A 22,731-nucleotide genomic window follows, 5' to 3' on the forward strand; every position below is an offset into this window, starting at 1 on the left:
TTACTTAAGCAACTAAATTGCTTCGTTTGTTTTTGTTTTTGTTACAACAAAAAGGAAAATGATAAAAAGGAAAAATAAACTTTTATTTGTAAAAAAGGGGGTTCCTGAAAGGTCTTCCCCTTCATAGAACATCACTCAAGAAACCTCCGAGAACTGAGCCCTAAAACCCCGCAGGTCACACACGGGTCAAGGAAGTTTTAGGCAAATTCACGTTAGAGTGGCCCCCACCTCCCACAATTTCCACCCTGGCGCAGAGACTGCCGGGACTGGGCGGCCCAACCGCCTCAGGGAAAGACGAGACCCGGAAGCCCTGAAGCCGGGAGGGGCCGGGAGAGGCCGGGAGAGGCCGCGAGAGGGCTACCGGGAGCCCCGCGGGCCTGGGCCAGCCGTGCCCCACAGCCGACGGCCAACGCAGAAGCTTCGTGCCGACTCTTCCTCTGCGCCGGGAAGGCGGGGCCTCCGCCTTTCCCGCGTACGGGTCTCGCCGCCCCCTCATCCTCCTCGTAGGCCCCGCGCCATTTCTGCTACAAACGGCCGAACCGGCCCCCAGGGGCTCGCGCCGCGGCTGAGCGGCGCGGAGCTGGTCCCGGGGCGGGATGCGGCCGCCCCTTGGGCGGTGGTGGCTGCTGCTGTGGCTGCCGCCATTGTCCACACTGCCCGCAGGCGCTGTGCGCGGAGAGGAGGAGGAGGAGGCGGCGGCGTTATCAGGTAACCGTGGGCTCTGGCGGCGGGCGCGCGCCCGCGCGCACCGGCTCCCGACTCCCGGCTCCCTGCGCTCTCCCGCTTCCCCGGCGCCCCGCCGACGCTCTCCCTGCGCCTCGGCGGCGGCGGGAAGCACAGAACCGGCTGGGCGCTGCCTCTTTCCCTCAGGCTTACCCCGCGGGCGCGGCCGGCACCCGCGGCAGGCCCAGCCTCCCTTTCCGCCTACTTGGGCTTCCTGGTCTCTTTGGTGGCACTTGGACATTTTTGTGATTTTAGTAGAAGCAACCGCCAAGTTCAGAGTCTAGCCCAGTTCCCTCGTTTACAGAAGCAGCAACCAAAGCCCAGACGTGGTTTGATTTGTCTGCGGTCACACAGCTAGTCACTGACCCTAGTCTCCCGACTTTCAACACAGGACTTTTGTATGGTACATCAATTTATGTTGAAAACCTCACTATTTCTCTCTATAGCTATTACTTTGGACTCAGGACAGGAGAGGGTAAGAGCTTTGGCTTTAGAGTTAGACCGAAATTCCCGGGCCCCTGACTAGCTCTGTGTCCTTGAGCAAGTCACGCTACTGGTCACATGTAAAACATAATATCTGCCAGGATTGTTGCAATGTTTAACGTGTGCAGTGTTGAACAGGAAACAAGAAATGGTAGCTGCTCATAGTGTTGTTATGGGCTATACGTGGAGTACTCTCAAGATCCTGGCACAGAAGGAGGAGTCGGGAGCTCTAACTCAGAACTGCTACTAATATGCTAAGAGCTTAACATTTCTGCTACCCGTCCCGCCCCCCCACCATGAAATCCTTTAAAAGATTTCCTGGAATTTTTGTCCACCAACTTCTCTTCATCTCATTGGCCACCTCTGTTTGCAAGGGAGGCAACCAAGTGTGGTCTTTTATGCTGGGCATAGCACCTCCTCCAGTGAAATCAGGGTTCTTTGTCTAAGGATGAAGACAACCAGATTCGGCCAGAGCTGCCAACTCATGGGAATCTTGCAGTGAGTTACACTTTGGAGAACTGTTCTATACCAGTTTTCATTGAACGGAGGTTTGTTGAGTGTTTACTATGTGCTAGGCAGTGTTAAAAGTGCTTTAAATTATTTATTTAATACCTATAATAGCCCTCTGAGGGTAAGTACCATTAACATACCCATTTTATAGACGAGGAAAGGCAAGCTTAGTAGGGAGAAATGTAACCAGTCTATACTGATGAGAAAATAAATCACAGATGGGTCTAAGAAGGAGGGTTTCTGAGCATGGCAGCAGCCAGAAAATTGTAAGTAGCCCTGGACCAACACCCAGAACCTTGACTTCTAGACATTCATTACATGCCCCCACCCACTTGTAGAATTACCTTGGTCTGGGTACATAATCTTTATGGACCATGGTTTTCTGGTCAGTAAAATAAAGTTGTTCTATTGCAGAGTGGTTTCCAGTATTTTCCTCACCTTTTTACTTCCTTCTGTTAACCCAATATTTCTCATGTTTGTGTTACGACATTTGGTGTTAACTGTGACTTCTATTTTGTTAGCCAGAGAGCTACATAAATGCTTATCAGAACTACTGTTCTGCCCAAGACATGCAGGATGTACACTGAGTTGATAAAATTCTAGCCCAGAGCCAAGAAAAATGGCAACTTACGTAGCCTTATAGCAACTCTTGCCATTCCAGATATGCTTTATGGGAAAGGCTGTGGAGATCCTGTGGTGTGCCAGTGACACCACATTGGAACCTCTGGACTAGACTAGGTCTAAGGAACATTGCTGCTCTAAAAGTAGTGTTATGAACAGATCAAACAGCTGGTACTTCCTTTCATAATAGGGCCCATTTATAACATGAGAAGCTTGGATTAGATGATACTTAACTGTTGTAAAATTCTGTCTTGAATGCACACACCCTTCCATAAAATAGAGAACATCCAGAGCCAGGCCAGCTTTCTGTCATCCTATTTGGAGGAAAGTCAGAGGCAAGTGACACAGGAGAGGCAGGTAGTTGGCTGGCTAAAAAGAAGAGTTATTATTCATAGTTTGCAGCCAGGGGAGAGGAGCTTAGAAACCATGTGTTGTCTTAGGATGTAGTTGAGGCCACTGCGTTGAATTCCCAGGCTTGAACTATGTAGCGATAGGCCATTTGAAAACCACAGCTTTCAAATTCATCTATGGAGAAGAAAAATCAGTCCTTGTAGTTAAAATCAGTCCGAATGTGCATCAGCATGTGCTAATTTCAGATTCATTCTCTATGCACATTCTTGGAGAAACAAAAATCAAGATTTATATTCAAGTCTGGCTAAAAAAACTAGTGTTAATAGAATAGTTACCTTCTAACTTTGGTGCTCCATGCTAACTCCTTTGAAAATGTGAATTTACAAATAATACCCAGACAAATCCTTCCTTTGAACTTTCAGGAGCTAAGTTTTGTCAGTTTTTGCTTTTTGTTTTTGTTTTTTTCCCTTTCCTTGTCCCAAAAGAAAAGCAGTAATAGGCCAAATGGAGAAAATGGCAGTCTAATTAAATAAGTGATTTTATTATTCTATTATAGTTTCATCTGAAGATATTTTCTTCTCATATGAGGGCCATGTAAAGGTTAAATTTTTAGAAGGAACATTGCTGAAATATTTTTGTTAGAGGTTGTTTAAGATCTGCTAAGATTTGAGGAGTGTTTGTGCTTTTTATTTTTGGCATATTCTATAAGTAGGTTTAAGTATTACCTGCCCTTTTCTGAAGTTTTGACTGAATATTTTTACCTTATGTATGACTAAATTCTTTAACTTAAATATATCCTTTCCATTTAGGAAAACTAATAAATGACAAAAGCGGTACAAAGGAGTAAAAATGTAATTTATTAGTTAAAGCAGGTGATAACCCATGTGTCCCTTTTTTATATAAGCTATGTAGTCTTAAAATTCGATTTATTGAATTTATAAATTGAGTGCTATTTAAAATGAACTAAGGAATCTCATCGGGTAAGGTAACCCTGACTCAAATCCTTTGGTAATGTAAATAATTGTGCTATGTCTTAGCAGTTTGGGCACAATTGTCCAGAAAGTCAGAAGTCAGGTTTATTGCAGAATCAAGAGAACCTTCTGAGTACTGCAGGGAGTTACAGAAGGTGATGATCCTTTCATGGCTTAGAGATGTAGCCTTGTCAGGACTGGTCCTGCAGATACACCTAGGTGCTTAGGAGATGAGGCAGAGCTGGGATAGCCTACACTTCAGATCTTTCTGGGATCAGGTTTGAGGAAGTGAATACCTAGGTTATGGGGCACCTGCTAGGGTAGAAACATATCCGATGTCAAGTGGAACTAGTAGCTGTCCCTAGGCAGGTATTGTTTTCTTCTGATCAAATGAATGATTATTAGTACATTTTTCTGAATCCCTAGAAATTCCCTTCTGTTTTCTAGATTGCGCTGTAAGGGGATTTTGCTGATATCATGGTGATATCTTTGGGTTTGCCTTCATGTACCTCCAGGAAGTTCCATCTTAGCAGAATGAACCAGCAGAAGACTGAGGTCATGTGAGAAAATGACACCTGCAGACATGCAGGCAGCTTCCCAGACTTCAGGGCTTGAACAGCTGATAGAATTCAGATAAGCAGTCCAGCTGGCTACATCTTCTATTCCCCACCCTTAGGCTGAGGTGGAGGGAGTAGAAACTGAATGAGAAAATGTCTCTAGAAGAAGCCTAGATAACAATCTTGATTGTCACAGTCACTGTCTTGTGCTTAGCCCAACTAGCTCATGGCTTAAGGTTTATATGAACTCACATGAAGCTAGATCTGTAGTTTCTTGTGGCTGTGAATTTCTAGTTCCCTTGGATATTTAGAAGTTCTTGTGTGGATTGAATGAAATTCATCTCTGAAGAAAGTTAATAACAATGAGGGTAGCCAGACACCATGAAATGCTAACACCTTGTCTGTTATGTCTCATGTATTGTGTAAATCTGACAACAACTTCACCTCAAAAGCCAGAGGCCACTCTGGGGAATTCCAGGGGGAACACTTTACAACATGCCTTTAGTAGTGTTTCCACAGGTATCAATATCAGAGGAACCTACCTCCATCTGTACTTTACTTAATCCTGTAGAGGACCGAGGAGAAATTCAGAGCAAGTTCCTTTCTTCTAACTGGGAGGTCCCTTATGCAGAATATACTGATGTACCATATATGAGTAAAACGAAAACAAGCTTCTTGTCTCCTCTTTCTCTCTGCCCTTCTCTATCCGGGGAGGATAAAGAAGAAGGTCCCTAACCCAAGGGATCTTCAGGATTACAGCTTTCAACCCTGTAGTTAAGGTATATTGATGATGGAGTAGGGTGAGGGGGAGATGTAGCCTATGGGTTCTGTAGGTGGGATGTGACACAGGCTGGATAGGGTATCTGATTACATCAGGTTGCTTCAAAGGGGGGGGCCAGAGTGCACCTCCTTTTATGATGCTGACTGGTACTGGGCAGCCTTTTACAAAGATTCGCTAGGCTTTCATTGTCTTGGCTGTGCATGCCCAAATAACCCACCAACCCTCTCAAATTATAACACACATACAAAAGACAGATATTTAAAGGCTGGGGATACGTTAATGAACATGCTCTCCCTAATTTTATGGAGAGACAGAGTATAAACTAATAATATGAGGAAAAAATAAAGCAGAGTGAGAAGAAAGTGGGTGAAAGGGGTTGGAGTGTGCCATTTTAGACAGTGGGGTCAGAGAAGGCCTTCCTGAGAAGGTGACGTTTGGGCAAACCCAAACTGTCAGAAGGAGCAAACTCTGCCAAAATCTGGGGATAGCAGATTGCAGGTCAAGGAATCAGCAAGTAGGAAAACTTGAGGCAGGAGTGTCTCAGCATCTTGAGGATGGGAGGGCTGGTGTGGCCTGAGGAGCTGAGAGAAGGAAGAGTAGAGGAGAGAATGTCAGAGGTACTAGGTCCTTGGAAGGGAGGAAGGATTTTATTATGGGTGCAGGGTGAAGTCATCCGTTTTGAGCAGGTAAATTGTGTGCTCTGATGTTTTTAAAAGATCTATATGCTGATTGGAGAATGGGTTGCAGGGGAACATTATAGGGGCAATTCTGGAAGCAGGGAAACCAGCTAAAAGACTATTACAGTAATCCAAGTGCAAGGAGACTGGCTTGGATCACAGAGAAGCATTTACTTCTAAATTAAAATTATTGCACTCTACTTAAATTACACCATCTTGCTCTTAAGAGTTACAGATATTAAGTGACTTAGGAGATAGCCTTAGGACCAAGTGGAAAAAAAACTCATTGGAAGGCAGCATTTGTTTGCAAAGTTCAGGTCCCAGAAAGAGGATATTCCCTCACACCACTAACAAGAGGAGTAGTTCACTGTTCTTATGGGGACTGATTTCTCGAAGTAGAGGAGCCCACTAGGAGAGGCAATGCCGGGAGTAGCCCTGTGGCCACCCTTAAAAAAAGTGCCCGGCATTGAGCACCAGTGTGGTATTAGGAGTAAACCTGAAGAGAGAACTGGCTGGAAGTTAATGTTCTTACAGTGGCCTGAGGCTGCTGGGGTCTGTGGACGTGAGGCCTCCCCCCTTTACCTGTCCTGTTGGAATGAATTCCCTTTCCAACAATAGGTAGGAATTCTTCTCTTTTATTGAGGACCCCCAGTGTAAAGTTGTCAACTCTCGCCACCTGGTGTAGCCCTGTTCCTGCTCGGAGACACCACAGGAGACTCTGCAGAGGCAGAGCATGGGATACCAGAAGGCCGGTCCACAGCCCTCCTTCCAATCCTACCTCTGCTCTCACTAGCTGAAGGCTTTTAATGTGCTTTAGTTGCTCAGATGCTCCCAGGTTCTACACTGCCTTTGACATTGTCTTTATCTACAACTAGCTGCCAGCCCTTAGATGTCCAGGAGTGCCCTCTCCCCTGTGTAGCCTGTGGCCAGGAGTCATTTGTATCTCAGATATACCCAAGAATTCGCCTCAGCGTTGGTTGCTTTGTGTGGGTCACACTGGTTCTGCATTCTCCTTTTGGTATTGTATGTAAACAGGCCATGCAGGGGATGCATTTTTAATTTTTAGTATCCTGTATCTAGCAGAGCGCCTCTAGACCTTCCTTCACATGCCTTTTTGAGACCTGTCTCTTAGAATCTTGTATTTGCATCTCAGACTCTCAGACTCAGCAAACTTGTTGGTATATTAAAAAATATATGCATTTCCTCACAATTTAAGAGTAAAGATTAAGTGATCTGACAGTGTCACAATGGAAATTACTGGATTCTCCTGTGACTTTCCTGCTTTGTGTAGCTTTGTGACTTTATTGCAGTTACATCAGTGGGTATTCTCTGCGTCTTCTCCCCAAGTCTGTCTTCACTTTCTCCAGTTGAATGCTTAGGATGCTTCTAGCTAGGACACGGACCTATGTGGGCTTATTCAGTATTATTCCCTAAATGGATGTAATTGTTGACTAGTTACTAGTTACTCAGTCTTTCCCCAACTTTGGTGTACCAGGTTGTTCTAGCTTCATTGTGGGTTTTTCTGGAGCAGCTGACCACACTTTCCTCGGAGGAGATGCGGGATGGGCATAAGGCCCATTTCTCTGTGTGCCTGTAGCATTCTCTGTGCCTGTTTCCTATGGACAGATGTAGTGGTGACACCGGATCCTGGATCCAGAAGAATTTATGACTTTCATCTCAGTTCACTTTATTTTTTTTCCTCACAGAAAGTGATTTATTGCTTTTAGAACAAAATAAGATGCTTTCAGAACTTTTGTTAGTGAAGAAAAACAGAACTTGAAAACTTTTCTAGAACATTATTCTGTGAGCTGATGGAAGTAAGCACTTCAACGTAGAACACTTCCCCCTTGCAACTGTGTGGAGCCGGAGCTGTCGGGTTCGATAAAGCTAACCCCTCAGGAGCGGGGCTTGTGCTTGTGGCGGCTGTACCGAGTGTCAGGTCTGACCTCCTTGCCCTGACGCCTGTGGAGCTCTGCCTCCTCCAGCACCCACCCACGGCTCTTCCTCACCACCCTGCACCTCACAGTCCTGTAGGGGATCCTATGTGGGAGACATGGCTCTGAGTAGATGGATGGAGCAGCCTGGCTGGTACCCGCACGAATCCAGGCAGGGAGAAATGAGTTAGGTGGCCTCGGATGCCCCTTCCGCCACAGAAATCCCCACTTTTGGACACCCTCTCCTCCCCCAATGATATGCCCAGGGGCCAAAGCCATTGTTTAGTAGGAGGGCAGGAGGTGAGAGGCCACACTCCCTCACAGGCCTCTTTGTGGTAAATGACTACGTGTTTAGGTGTGTTTGTTAGGCATTGCCTGTGGGGCAGGCTGGGGGCCAAGCTACTTGTGGGGCAACGCAGGCCAGGATCAGCTCCTGAGAGCTTGGCACTATCCAAGGAGAGCTAGAGGCAGGAAACTTGCAACTACAGATGTCTGAGGCAGGAAAACAAGCCTGCCAGCATGTGGCAGCCCTGACAGCGATCCTCAAGGGCGGATCTTGGTCTCCAGCCCTGACTGAGGAGAAAAGGGCATCTCACTTCATTTAAAATTCAGATACAGAGGCAGCCACAGAATAAAATCAATCCCATTACTTTACAATTTTCTTACGCTATTTACCCTCTAATGAAGCACCTGTCTCTCCTCCTCTGTATATTATATGTATGTATATGTATATTATACATATATATAATATATATGTGTCATGTGTTATCTATTACTTTTATGTTACATATAGCACACAAATGCACATATATTTATACACACAGACACACATGTATCTACTTCTGTCTCCAAATTTCACCTGTGCTGCAGACCTATCCATCTTCACTTAGTCCCACAACCAAAACTCAGTTATGTCCCAGATTGAGCTCATCCCCCTTTCCCTGCATAAGCTTGCATCTTCTCCAGTGTTCCTTATCTGGGTGAAGGGCCTCACCATCTCTCCACTTAACCAGAACTTTCATGTCATCTTCTTGCTCTCCCTCATCTAATGATTCTCCAAAGTCTGTTGATCCCGTCGTAAGTGGTCTTTAATCCCTCCTACCTCGTTCATTTCTTGCTAAGATTGCTTCAGTAGCCTCCTTAGAGGTTCTTCTACTTTCAGTCTTCTTCACCTCTAAAATTGCACGTTGCTTATAGAATGCTTTTTCTAAAACACAACTGTGTACCTGTTGTTTCCCTGTTAAACTGCTTATTCTCTGTTTGTCCCCACAGATCCATTCTCTGTCCTTCCTTCCCCTGCTTGGTGCCTGGAAGCTGGCATCTGTGGACTCTATCACCTGGGCTTGTTTGCCCTTTGGTTCCCATTGGGTTTGGCCAGTGAGAGGCCCTGATGGGAGGGCAGGAGAGAGAGGTTGAAGTAGTCATACCTTCATCCCACCATCCCACATTTTGGCAAGGATTGCATCCCATTAGACTGTCCGCCAGCCTTCAGTAGCTCCAATAAGATCGAGTCCTGCCTTTACCATTTCAGACCTAGGGATGTTAAAGGCTTCCAGCTGTTGTTGATGTCTAGGAAGTTCACGGTGCCTTAGTTCACAGTGTTAATGCCTTAACTCTGTCCACATCTTCACTGAACTCTTCAGTGAAACCCTTTGGAGTGTCAGCAGTTTCCCACTGAGACTTTGATACTTACCTAAAATGCTTCAGTGCTCTGCTTTCAGCATGAAGTCCATACTCCTTAAAGTGGTGACCACTGCTTACCTCTCTACTGCAGATGTTGAAAGGCCCTCATGTATCCCCCACACTCCAGCCTCAGTGAATGACTGAGCCCCTTCGGTGATTTCCCTCAGCTCTGTGGTTTTGTATGTACTTGCCGCCCTCTAACTCGTCTTCTCTGCCTCATTGCCTCCGACTTATCCTTCAATACTCCACTCACATTTCCTCTTTTCCAGGAAGCTGCCCCCAATTCTTGCCCTCTACTTTAAGACTGTTCTCTGTGTGCTTACAGTGCCTTCCATATATCATAAGAGTATTGACACTAGACTGTAATTTTTTGTCTGTCTCCTGTGGGTTGGAAAGACTGAAGGACTGTAGTTACCATGTAGAAGAATTCATTCGTTAGAGAATGTAAAAATAGCATTATTTTTGTGAATAAAAAAAAAAGATAAGATTCTGGGAACTTAACTATTTTTAGGAAATATATTCTCTTTTCCATCTCTCAGTTCCAAGGTGTAAAGCTCTGAAGGAAATGGATTTTATTGAAACTTCTGACTCAGACTGTTATTGCTACAATCAAAATTCCCAAGTGGAGTGGAAATACATGTGGTCGACTGTGCAGGTAAGAGCCTACATTTAAATCATGTCTTAGGAACTGAGAATTAAAATGTACTATTTCAAGAATAAAAAATAGCTTTTATATGACACAGAGCAGTGTATCAGTATGAAAGCTGATTCGGGAATCACATAGAGTGGCCCAAGGGAAAGGGACATGTGGAAGGGAACATTGACTCTTCATACTTTCTGTCAGCCCTTCTCCAAGCCACTCCAAATAAATATGGTATCTAAGTGAGCACAGTGTGCTTGCTGTTCAGACACAACTCAAGACAACACCCTCTCTCCTACTTTCTAAAATAATTGCTGTCCCAACTGCTCTCCGATCCGGTATGGCCAAGATAATAGTTAATCTCAGTAGCCTAGTACTTTCCTTCATTCAGCACTTAATGTATTTATTAAGCACTTGCTAAGTGCCAGGAACTACTATCATAGGCTCTTAGGATACATCCGTATCTTAGGATCCTAAAACAGATCCCAGCTCCTGTGGTGTTTATACTCCTAGGGGTAGGGGATAGGCCATAAATGTAATAGAGAAGAAAATTATAAAACAATAAGTGCTATGAAAAAAGAAACTGTAAAATAGGTGGAATGAGGGAGGTGGGGAGCAAGTTCTTGTTGAGAAGGTGATAGTTGAGAAAGATTTTAATGAAGTTAGTGAGTTACCAGGATAATATACCAAGAGAGTGTATTCTAGGCTGAAAGAGATAGGACAGCATATCAGAAGGCACATGATGTTGGTATGTACTATTACTGGTAATATACACCGCTTTGATACCCGCTGCAGGTATCTGGCAATGTACAATTTTACCACTGTAAAGTGACCATTTTGCCCTTTGTAATAAGTATTTTGAGGAGGTAGATATCCTTTTCCTCATCAAACTTCCACTTCCTAGTTTTATCATACATTGATGATGCTTGCATGAATCAATTATCATCATGATGTTTATCAAATGGTCATTTTCTAATTCCATTATTCTTTCTACATTCATCAGCATTCTTCAATAAGGAAGAGTTTTTCCTCCTCCAGTTTATTTATATCCACATAGTATTACAGATTGCAAATTGATTCAGTGGGTTATAATCCATTACTTCATTATTTATTTTGACATTCAGATTGTCCTAGATTTGGCCAGTAGGAGCACCTTCAGAGTAGCTCATGTGTCCTTTTAATTTGTACCTATCATTTGAGCATCTTCTGGCAAACAAGATGTTCCAGGCTTATCTTATAATTTCTTAAACCCAGCTCTGGAATCATACATTTTTTCAAGGAGCATTCAGAGTTAGGTGTGTTTATTAGTGCTGGGATACCATTGTCATATGTGTAGACACAGAAACATATACACCCATACACCTGTGCACATATCTATTTCTGTCTCTCCATCTGTTGAGAAACAGGAGTTCTGATATCTTCCATACTATTGGGTTCATTCTAATCTCTCTCCTTGCCATATTTGTAACTTTTTTCTCTGATGGGGGAAACTGGTTTTCAATATTCTCAATATATTGATTTATTTGCCTAATGCTAGAATAATAATTTATTATTTATTTGTCAATATTTGTTTAGAGTGTGTTTTACCTCTAGTTTAAGAGTATATAGTCTAAGTACTGTGCTCCAGAATTACTTAGGTTAATTTATTCCCATACACCCTCCTTTAATATGGTTGTATTATTCATTTGAAATATATTGGGTTTTATTTGTTTTCAGGGTTTTTCCCTATCTTAGTTGATCTTATTATCATTTATTAGTAGGTACGGTATTAATATGGTTTTAAATCACAACTTTGTGCAGAAGTATTCTCAGAGAAGTGTCACTCCCCCTCATTCCTCTACCCATTCCTACCAAGCCCTTGTGGGTAGTCAGTCTTACTAGATTCTATGTCTTTCCTGTGTTTCTTTCTGCAAAATGAAGCAGCGATGCATGTTTATAGACAGTGCTAAGGAGTGAGTTTAGATGGAGGACCAATAGCTGAGCCTTGGGTCAGTCATATATATAGGGAGGAGGAAGGAGCCAGCAGAGGAGAGAGAGAAGGAGCACAAGTGAAGATGTCCATGAAGCTGCAGGAAGAATGTGTTACAAGGAGAAGGGAATGATCAGCAGTGCTAAATGCTGTTGATGGATCAAATATGATGACTGAGAATGAATTGGCCATTTGATTTAGCAACATGGAGGCCACTGGTGACCTTGTCAGGGACAGCCTGTTGGGAATGAAACACTCCATGATTGAAGCGGGTTAAAGAGAGAATGGGAGGAAAAGAACTGAAGATTGCAGGTATGGGCAACTTTTTAAAAGAATTTGTTTGCAATGGGAAGCGAGGGGAAAGTGGAGTCAAAAGAAGGCTCCCCCTCCCCCATGGGAAAAGTATCAACATGTTTGTATGCTGATAGTGATGTAGGAAAGATGTTAAGGTTTGAAGTTAACAGCCAAGAAAGAATTCTTGAGACATCTTTGGTGCAAAAGGTGAGTTCATTAAAGTACCGGGACAGGACCATGGGCAGAAAGAGCTGCACTGAGATCATGAGCAGTGGCTCATTATATACTCTCAAGTTGGGAGGGGGTTAGGGATAGCATAAGTCTCTTAAGGAATTTTGGAAGCAAGGTGTCCAGGACCTTGAGAGGGCTAGCTATTGTTGGGAAAAGGTCATTTATTACTGACTAATAAAACCTGAGTCATGAGACCCTTCAGATGTATATTGGTGGGTCATATGCTTGGGGGATGATTGCAGACATGTATCTTGGGTGGTGGAGATAAAGGAAGTTTCCAAAGGAATTTTTATATGTTAAAACAGACTTACGGGATCCTGGGGGTTGGGCTAAGATTGCCTTTTGCCCTTAGCAAAGTATTAACATTGAGGCAGCTGAGTTTCTAGAGGAATGTCACTCTCCCTGTTTCAAGGACTTATCAGTGGGCTGTAGGTAGTAAGGAAATTTAATTTTTCTTTTGCCTTTGTTTCCCACATCAGTAGGATGGTCCAATAGAGAGGGAAGAAGTATTGTTAGGATGTCCTTGAGTAGACAAAGGTGGATCTGATTCAGTGCCTGTAGAATCTCCTTTAAATCTCCTGTGTGGCAGAAAATTCCTCCCCACAGGCAGGAAGCAGAGCACGTGCCTGCAGGTGCCCACCGGTGGTTGGGTAATGGGATAGGAGCCTGTTGACATTGTCTTCTTCCCTTTTCAGCCAAGAGTGAGGATGAGGAGGAGGTGTTGGTATTAAGGAAGGAAAAGCTGTGAAATCTTTGTTGAAGAAAGTGGAGAGTAGATAGGAATGTGTGGTATGATCGCCTGTAGCTTCAGGTCCCATTTCACACTCAGGGGCTTGAAGTCAGACAGCTGTGTGTCTGGCACCATTTGGTGGTGAAAATGCAAGAGCGGAATGGGTGGAGAGTTGGATTTTGCAGGTGGGTGTGACAAAGCAAGAATGGCGCAAAGGAGTCAGGGGTACATGCAAGGGAATGATTTATAATCATTGATCATGGAATTTAGCTGGATAAGAAGGGGCTAAGGACATCAAAAGGGTGAGGAGCAGGGGAAAAATGCTTGATCCATGGTGGGGTCAAAGGCTTCCTGGGTTCGGAGTCCTATAAAGGGCATGCTGGAAAGGTAGGAGTTGGTGGTCAGCCAGTGGGATGCATGAAACAATCTGTAGAGGGCCTGTAGTTTGGTAATGACAAGGTCCAGAGTGTGGCCATGGGAGTGATTAGCTGAGGTCAGGCAGGGGACAAGACTACAAGAGGAGAGGAGTTCAAGATGCTGAGAGTCAGAGTATAGGAAGGAGTTTGGTGTATATATTGTGCATATTGAATCCCTGAGAAGTATGACAGGAAATAGAGCAATAGTGAGCCAGGAGCTAACGTCCAAGAGAAATGAGGATAGGTAGTGGGTTATATCACCTGATGCCCGAGATTCAGAGCTGGTGATCTCACTCCCCTTTTCTGGCTCACCTTACTCTTGAACAAAGAAGAGTATGAATAGAGAGGGACAGACAAAGGCAGCAGCACAATTGTCATTTAATGATCACTGACTGGATTGTCACTGTCTGCTTGGTACTGTAGCCAGTACTTTGTTAGTGAGACTTGAATAGGACCTGTGGTTAGATTCTTCTTCAGGGGGCATGGGGAGAGAAGCCTGAATGAATTACATATGCACAGCTGATCCAGAGGAAGTGCTTTTTCTCAAACACAGTAGACAATGGTAGAGATAATAAACCCCATTATAAACCAAGTAGTTTGCCACCTATTACTTTCTGCCATCCTTTTTCCCATGTCCCTTGGCCACAACAACTTGCTAGAAGAGGGAGTTAAATCACCTACAACTCAGGGGAAGAAACATTCACTTTGCAAAGTCTCTGTGCTGCTCCAGTATGTTCAAACTAAACACAGATCTGTAGGTCCATCTCTGGGATCCCTGGAATTGTGTACATCTGACTGTCCGTTCTTTACTCCATTATCTTGGGCTTTCTTCACTCCTCTGCTCATGATTTTAAGGAGCTTATGAGAAGGAGTTTACGTGTTTATAGATTTGTTTGTTCTTATTTTATAGGTGAAAATTACCAGTTCAGGCCTGCTCAATATTGTATATATCACAGAAAGACATAATTGTCAGTATCCAGAAACCATTCTATCTTTTATCAAATGTGTGATTCATAATTTTTGGGCACCAAAGGAGTCTAATGAAATAACCATAATCATCAATCCATATGGAGAGACCATGTGCTTTTCTGTGAAGCCTGTCAGGAAGATATTTGTCTACACAATTAGTGTGAATCGAAACAGTAAGTCTTTTTCTGATTTTCTCGATTTAGTTTTTCTGGAGTGACATGTCAATAAATTGACTTTTCTCTTTTTTCACTAACTACATTGACGCGAAATCTTTGTTGTGTGTGTCTTTTTTACTCCAGTTGTAGATTTCAAACTCTTCCTTGTGTTTGTGGCAGGCATTTTCCTCTTCTTTTATGCAAAGACGTTGAGTCAGTAAGTATCCATTTTTACTTTCTTGATTTTGTGAATTATCATTTATCCTTTTAAAAAGAGGACAGGACAGTTTTGACCCTATGCTAAATAATTCCACACTAGCTTGTAGTTCTTGCTTTAGGTTTTACAAACAATAGGTCTGAAGATAGTGCTTGAAAGGCCTTTAAAAACTAGTAACAGTACACATGATATGTATGTATATATTACAGAGTGCTTTTACATGCATTATTTTGTGTTATGTATTAATATGCATTTTTAAAATCTGATCCTCTTAACAATTATGTAAGCTCTGTATTATTGTTCTCATTTTATAGATGAGAAAACCAACATTCATGATCACATGACTAGTTCTTGCTAGGACTGAGATTTATACTCAGGTTTTCTGATGCCAGATGCCTTGCTCTCTCTATTAGATTCAAGCTGCCTCCAAGATTCGTGGCTCTGATACAGAAGGTTGAATTTAACAAGTATCTGACTCTTGGATAAACATATTATCCTGATATTTTGTGTATTACAACTTCTCTCATGAAAAAGGAGTCTTTTTCCAGTAATATTTTACTTCTTAGCTTGCTATTCTTAATATTGTTCATCTTTCTCATAGTATAATTAAGTGTGTTTAATGTAGTCCATGTCCTTTAGAAACCCAATGTTAGTTACATAGCCTAAAGAGTAAAGCTTGGACTCAGAGGAACTAGGCTACATGCCTGAATCCTCCAGTTGGCAGATACTCACTTGGGGATGGTCTTTAACTTCTTGGTGCCTTTGTTTTCTCCTCTGTGAAACTTAGACATGGATAGCCGATTCACAGGGCTGTTGTGAATGCATGCAGACCAGCATTTGCTACATGTTAGGTGCTCAGTAATTCCTCTTGCATCAGATTCTAAACATAGAAGGTAACTCAGACATTTTGTTTTGAGTTAGTGGCAAGCTATTTACCATAAATTTCAAGTACAGGCTTCATTTTTTAAGAGTATAGGATGTAATTAAAGCTACCTTCTGAGTTTTTCTCCTTAGTATTCTTTATGGCTACTGTCATCAGGTCAAACATGGTTTTAATACTGAAAGTGCTGCTTAGCATTTAAATGGCTTTTATCTGCTTGTCTTGACAGAAGTCCTATTTTCTATTACTCTTCTGGGACCGTGCTAGGTGTTCTAATGACCTTAGTCTTTGTCCTGCTGCTGGTGAAAAGGTTTATTCCTAAGGTAGGCATACTGTGTATAAATGAATAAAAGAGGGAAACCATGATCTCATAGACATGAAAAATTGATCAAAGTTAATTCACATTGATTGTGACAGTTCCTAATTCAAACTGTATTTCTGCATTGTATAAACTGACTTTAAAATGTATCTTTTTCTAGGGATTCCATTTTTGTTTATTATTATATATACCCTAAAGTAAGTATTAAGTTTTGATGATAATTTTTTTGAGACCCTTTTACTTTTGGGTATTACATTTTTCTTATGAGTGGCAGGGGACTGACCTGTGCTGAGTAGAAATTTGTCTTGTCTTAGCAGAGCTGAGGAATGTTGTGATGCTGAACCATCAAGGCCTTGAATACCTGCATTGCTACATCTGGGGATTTCTTCATTATTATTAGTTCCCGAAACACCTTTAATGAAAGAGAGCTCTGCACTTAGTTGAGGATAAATATTAGTTCATGATGATAATGTTGCAGATACTCTGATTAAAGCTTGCAGCACTGGCATTATTTTGAGATAAATTTCTTCTTTGAAACGGTGCTTTTCCAACTTTAATGTACTGAGGATCCTATTGAAATGCAGATTCTGACTCAGAGTCTGCCATGGGGCCTGAGAGTCTGCATTCCAGCAAGCTCCCAGGTGATGCTGATGCTGCTGGTTCATGGACCATAACTTTAACAAGACTCTAGAGAGTATCTTGAATTGACTTCAGTGCAATTTGATGTAGAAGTTTCTAATACAAAGGGTTTATTTGCTTACTCCTATTTTTGTGAGTGAATGAACCAAAAACTGTCATTTATTTTCTTCCACACACAGTATAGCACCTTTTGGGCTCTAATGGTTGGTTGTTGGTTTGCTTCAGTTTATGTTGTGTGCCGATTGGTGGAAGATCTAAAGTGGCAATGGCATGAAAACAGAATATATATATTAGGTAGGTAATTTTTTAAAAATTTGTCCTATTATTGGTAAAACTGAAAAGTACAACTGGAGGCCTTCTTTGGAAATGTTTCTCTCTGGCGTCTAAATTTTCCTTTTGAACTAAGGAGAAGTGCTGTTAACAATATTTTATTTTATTCCCACAGTTGATGATTTCAGTTCATTAGATCTCATTTTAGACTCTTTTCCCTATGACATCTTTCTTTTTCTGTACTAATGATCAAAAGAGCACAAAAGTATTTGTCTCTTTTGACTGCTTTTATGCTATTGAATTGTGGTTAAGCTCTAACCAGATCTAACTCGTAATGAAAAAATTCCTCTGAAATGTGGCTCTTTCTTTTTCTTAATGTACTCAGCATGAAAGGTGAGAAGTTCTAAATATAAATGACTAATGAAAACTTGAATTTTCAGAAACAGGCTATTAAGAAACCACTTGTTCTTATTTCATGTAACCAAAAACAAACAACTTTTTTAAATTATTTGTTTTAATTGGGAAATAATGGAGAATGGGAGGATCAGTTTTCTCCTAACCCCTTAGCACCAAATTTTTCACATAAGTCCACCCACCCAAAACAAAAGCAATCAATTTTTTGTTTTCCTTGAAGATTTTGTCTTTAGCTCACTCTTTTTTTTTTTTGATAAAAGTTTTTTTTTAAAGATTTATTTATTTATTTGAGAGAGAGAAAGAGTTGCGTGCACAGGCAGGGGGAGGGGCAGAGGCAGGAGATAAATCCTTAAGCAGACTCTCTTTGAGCACGCAGCTGGACAGGGGACTCAGCTGCGGAGTTCCATCCCAGGACCTCGAGATCATGACCTGAGCTGAAATCAAGAGTTGCCCGCTTAACCAACTGAGCCACCCAGGCGCCCCTATGATAAAGTATTTTTAAAGTAAATTATAGATATCATGGTATGTTCCCTTAACTACTTCAGTAAGCATCTCTAAAAAACAAGAGCATTTTCCTCTATAGTTAAATATCTGTTAAATCTAAAAAAATAATAATTACATAAATTACTCAGGTCATGTTTAGATTTCCTAGGTGTCCTTGATGGTTGGTCTGTATAAGGGGAGATAGAGTCCAGAACCATATTTTGTATCTACTATGTCTTGTAAGTCTTTTATAATCCATAACAATTCCTTTTTTCATCATAGTGATATGCTGAAAAGACCAATCTAGTTGTCTTATAGAGTGTCCCACTTTCTTGATTTCTCTGATTACTCCTTTGCAGTATAATTTAATCTGCTCCTCTCTCCCCTGTATTTTCTGACCTGGAAATTAGATCTTGAGGCTTGCTTATATATGAATGAAACACTTTTGGTGGAATACATAAGAGGAGATGTGCGTTTCGCATTGGATCCCAGCAGGAGGTGCAGAATCTCTCATTATCTCACCGCTGTTAGTGCAGAAACTGAGCACTGTGCTAGTGGGTGCAGCCTGATCCCTCCACCATAAAATTGTATTTTCCTTTTTTAACTAGAAAGTAAAAATAAAAAATAGAGTTTGTAGCCAACTGACATATGCTGAGGCTTAAATCCTGACCAAAGCAACCATGATAACATTCGTCCATCTAGGACTCTGGGCTAAAAAACAGATATATATCATAATAATTTATTATTAAATATCCTCAATTATTACAGAAGGCAGTGTAGTATCTCACATGGAAGGAATAACTATCCCTCTATGTGTTTTTCAGTCTTAACTTCTTCGGAAAAAGAAGTCCTAAATATGAAGGCTTTCTGATACATTCTTAGCTTAAGTCAAGGCTGTGCCAGGATTTTTCATACAACTTTTCAAGTTCAAATTTTCAAGTTCTTTTGCTTTTTTACAGGCTATGTCCTAATGGTGGGATTTCTCAGCTTTGCTGTTTGTTACAAACACGGGCCCCTTGTTGACAAAAGGAATGTAAATCTTCTGACGTGGACACTACAGCTCCTCGCCCTGCTCCTCATCTATTGTGGGGTCACTGTGCCCCAGTACTCATATGCACTTATGATCCTCACCCTGTCCTCCAGGAGTCTGCGCTACCCATTGAAAGCGTTCAGTTATATGAGGTGGTGCGTATCTTTTTTGCCTTGTAAATTGGACATTTTGAGCTCTGATTTTATTTACTGTTTTGGTAAGTTTCTTGCACGTGTCATATTTTGTCTCATAATTAACTACGTTTCATCTGGAGATTTGAGAGAGGAGGAGGAAGGAGAACGTCAGCATTGAATCCCATCTCCATTTCTAGTCTTCGTGAATCTTTCAGAAGACTTCCCCCAATTACTAGGTAATTACAGCTCACCCAGAATTCACTGAAATCAGTGGCACACTCTGGGTTGCCTAAAATTTCTACTTTCATTCTACATTTCCTTTCATTAGGGCCCAAGATTGGTTTAAAGGTATTTGTTGTGCTTGTGAAATAGAGCTAGAAAAATAATTGAAAGGTATTATTTATGTTTAGGACTTTTTTTTAGGTTTTAAGTTAAGGCTTAAGCCCTTTAAAAATACAGAAAGAGAGATGAGGTAACTTCTATTGCCACAGCTTTATTATGTCTCTCCTTAGTCATTGAGTTGAACACCTGTTTTTGTGTCAGGTGCACAAACGAAGGGGCTAGTTTCTTCCCTTGGTGTGTACTTGTTGAGACAGCAGCATACATTTCTGTATCTTTGACGTGTTAAGATGTACCTGTTCAGGGACTATGGCACACAGAGTTCAGGAGAGTTCCTGAAGAAGAAATTACTAGGCTGAATCTTCGTGAATTAAAACAGCCAGGTGAATAAATGTGGAAAGGACTTTCCTGACAGGGAGAAGGCCCAGTCTGATAGCACCATGAGGCCGGTGAGCAGGGTGGGCGTCGGCAAGATTGTGGAGGCATTACAGGCTGTGTTAAGGAATCTAGTCTGATCCTGTACATGGTGGAGGCCAGAAGCCATTATGCATTCCAGTCAGCATTCTCTGCCTGCTGCTTAGACTGGAGTTATAAATCCGGTTGCTTGGGGCTGGTACTGAATGGGTGATGCTGAGCAGGGGTAAGGCAGTGGGGCCGTCGTGAGGACTGTGGGAAATTCTATAGCGCAGCCTCATCAGAAAGGGGGCAGTTACTACTCAGCTTGAGCTGATTGTTGCCATGTAGGAATATGGACCCTGCCTTTGCCAGATCTTCTGTTTTTGTTTTGTTTTGTTTTGTTTTGTTTTGTTTTTTAGAAAAGCTGGGAATATGGGTTTGAATGTGAATTGTTATTATTTTTAAATATTGGTAACTAATCTGAAAATAAAAATACATTCAACAGTCAAGATCAAAGCAGAGACCATGAACCTGTCTGGGTGGCAGGATGTGGCCCAACTGCCTTCTGGCACAGAGGGTGTATATAACCGGGAGGCCCCGAGGCACTGACATCACAGTGGTGCAGGCATGAGGTGATGATGGCCTAGAGTCAGGCAGTGAGACAGTGAGGCAGTGAGGGAGTTAATAAATATTTATGAGGTAAACCTAGCTGTGAGGAAGAAGACTCTGGTAAGTGGTAGTTTATGGATCTGGGACTGCATATGTAACCATGTCACAGTGTTAAAAAAGTACCAGTGACAGGACAGGGTTCTTGTGCAGAGAATGTTGGCAAGGCTGAAAGGCAGCAGGGCTGGGTCAGAGGGGCTGCTGTTAGCAAAGAGCTCTCTGCCCTGAGAGACCAACAGTGACTGGGATTACCAGAGGTCCCTCTGCTGGGAGGAGGCTGGACAGTCCACATCTCCCAGGCCTCTGGCCCTTCGCCACACTTGTGGCTTGAGGAACCCAAGATAGAATTTGGGCCTCTTTGCCTTTAGACATCCAGCTGCCCTGCCAAATGTAAAGTGTGTTCTGTTATCTGCATGATGGTCCTTCTGTGCACTTGCTGTGCATTCCGTTAACATGAATTTAATACAATGTTTTGTAACTTCCTTAGCTTTTCATTTTGCTAGTGAATAATTATGCGAAGAACAACAGGAAAAAACAGGAACATATATGTTAAATAGCAAACCAGAGAAATAAGACTGTGATTTGTATAGTATTTTAGTTTTACAAAGAGCTGTTTGAATATATCCTAGTATATGGTAGCTACTCTCTTAATTGTCCTTGTTGAACTCTCACTATAGGACACTCACTGTGCTAAGCACTTTACATGAAATATCTCATTTAATCCCTGCAATGACCTCATGAGGTAGATGTTATTGCTTTCACTTTGTTCATATGAGCAAAGTGAGGCTCAGAACCATTAAGGAAATGCCTCAGTTGACAACTCAGTGGATAAACCTCAAAGCCAGGACTGTGTCCCAGTCTTCTGTGTAGAGACCAGAGGTTTTCCTCTAGGGAGACCAGGCTAGGTATTCAGAAAAGGAGAAGGAAATAATGTCAGTGGTGCCCCAATCTGACTCCTCACCACCACACAATCTTTAAAAGTTTAAAGGTTTTTCAGGTCCCAACCCTCAAGAGAATATATGTTTAAACCACCTCCTGGTAATTCTTATACTCATGTAGATTTGGGAATCTCTGGTTAAATTAAATTTTAAACCACCCAAGAATATTTTTAAAAACTCATTGATAAATGTAACATATGTGTTAATACCTTATCGTCATTGCCATTTTTATGAGATTCTTCCCTTTAGGACTTTTCCTGATTGGAAAAAAAAAATTCCAGTATGAGCCCCTTAGCATGTAACAAAGGAGGAGTTATTATAAGTTATTGTACATAAACCATCCTTGTACAATAATTACTCCTCCTCTGTAGGATTAGTCAGAATCTCCACCACTAGGTGGAGGCGATATCCCACAAATCCTCCCTTCCTTTTTTTTTTTTTTTTTTTGGGCTAGCGACTAAGTGGTAATTGATTCTGCCAGGTCTCCGCATCTCAAAGAATTGCTTCCATTAGTGCCCAAGATAATGAGCAGACCAAGCATAAAAGAGCCAGACTTTTAATGGTCTGATTGTGCAATTAAAAATCACTGAGAAGAGAAATACAATTAATATGTCTATCAGAAATTGAGCCTCAAATTCCTAGGAACATAATTTAGGATGGTCCAGGAAGAAAGGAAATGTACTGTTCGGCCCAGACTGTGCATGTTCTATATACCTCAGTCGCTCTAAGAACCATGAGAGTACAGTGTGATATCAAGGAAGTTAAGTATTACTGTTCCTTTCTAAGAAATGATTTTCTATAAATCTTAAGGTTTGAATTGAGCAGTCAAATATGACCAGGAATCTAGCAACCCATGCCACATGTTTTAGGAAAATGAAGAAATGGTTTACATCAGAAAAGCTGGTGGTTAAGTATCTTACTGAAGACGAGTACAGGGAACAGGCGGATACGGAAACGAACGGTGCCCTGGAGGGGCTGCGCCACGCCTGCCGCAGGCCTGACTTCCCCGCGTGGTTGGTCGTCTCCAGACTCCAGGCTCCCAACAAGTAAGCCCTGCTCAGCTGCTTGGACCAAACGTGGGTTAGAATGAGTGTGAAAATACTGGGGTAGTTTGTTACCGTACTTCAGACTAGGAACAATGTGGAGGCTGTTGGAGGGTCTGCTTTTTCTTCAGTGCTCTGACTTGCAGAGAACTGCTAATGTCAGGACAGATACTTACCTGACGTGTTTGATAGGGAAGGTCAGAAAGATCACTTACATGTGGGAAGTTACTGCTATGGAAGATCTTTTCAGAGTTTATCAAGAAAGACA

The 22,731-nt window shown here is 42.1% G+C and overlaps 1 protein-coding gene and 1 non-coding gene across 5 annotated transcripts in view; one reads left to right on the top strand and one right to left on the bottom strand.

The window, feature by feature from the left end:
• The first annotated feature begins 307 nt into the window (after positions 1-307).
• NEMP2 (nuclear envelope integral membrane protein 2) overlaps positions 308-22,731 on the top strand; it is a 47,427-nt gene continuing 25,003 nt past the window's right edge. The window contains exons 1-8 of one of the 4 annotated variants that reach the window (XM_028122588.1): positions 308-708; positions 9,831-9,946; positions 14,482-14,713; positions 14,840-14,912; positions 16,022-16,115; positions 16,930-17,044; positions 18,877-19,102; positions 22,290-22,466. In XM_028122588.1, the coding sequence (XP_027978389.1) occupies positions 597-708; positions 9,831-9,946; positions 14,482-14,713; positions 14,840-14,912; positions 16,022-16,115; positions 16,930-17,044; positions 18,877-19,102; positions 22,290-22,466 (1,145 nt within the window). In that variant the 5' untranslated portion in view covers positions 308-596. Of the gene's footprint in view, positions 709-961; positions 1,127-1,536; positions 1,705-9,830; positions 9,947-14,481; positions 14,714-14,839; positions 14,913-16,021; positions 16,116-16,929; positions 17,045-18,876; positions 19,103-22,289; positions 22,467-22,731 lie in introns of those variants that run through there. The other 3 variants (XM_028122603.2, XM_028122597.2, XM_028122606.2) reach the window with 3 other exon arrangements.
• Positions 8,095-8,225, bottom strand: LOC114226199 (small Cajal body-specific RNA 20). Its single transcript, XR_003612697.1, has one exon.

Source organism: Eumetopias jubatus, unplaced genomic scaffold (assembly GCF_037043125.1).
Source record: "Eumetopias jubatus isolate StellerSeaLion01/CBP00866 unplaced genomic scaffold, mEumJub1_p1.0 scaffold_3, whole genome shotgun sequence".
Lineage (NCBI taxonomy): Eukaryota > Metazoa > Chordata > Mammalia > Carnivora > Otariidae > Eumetopias > Eumetopias jubatus.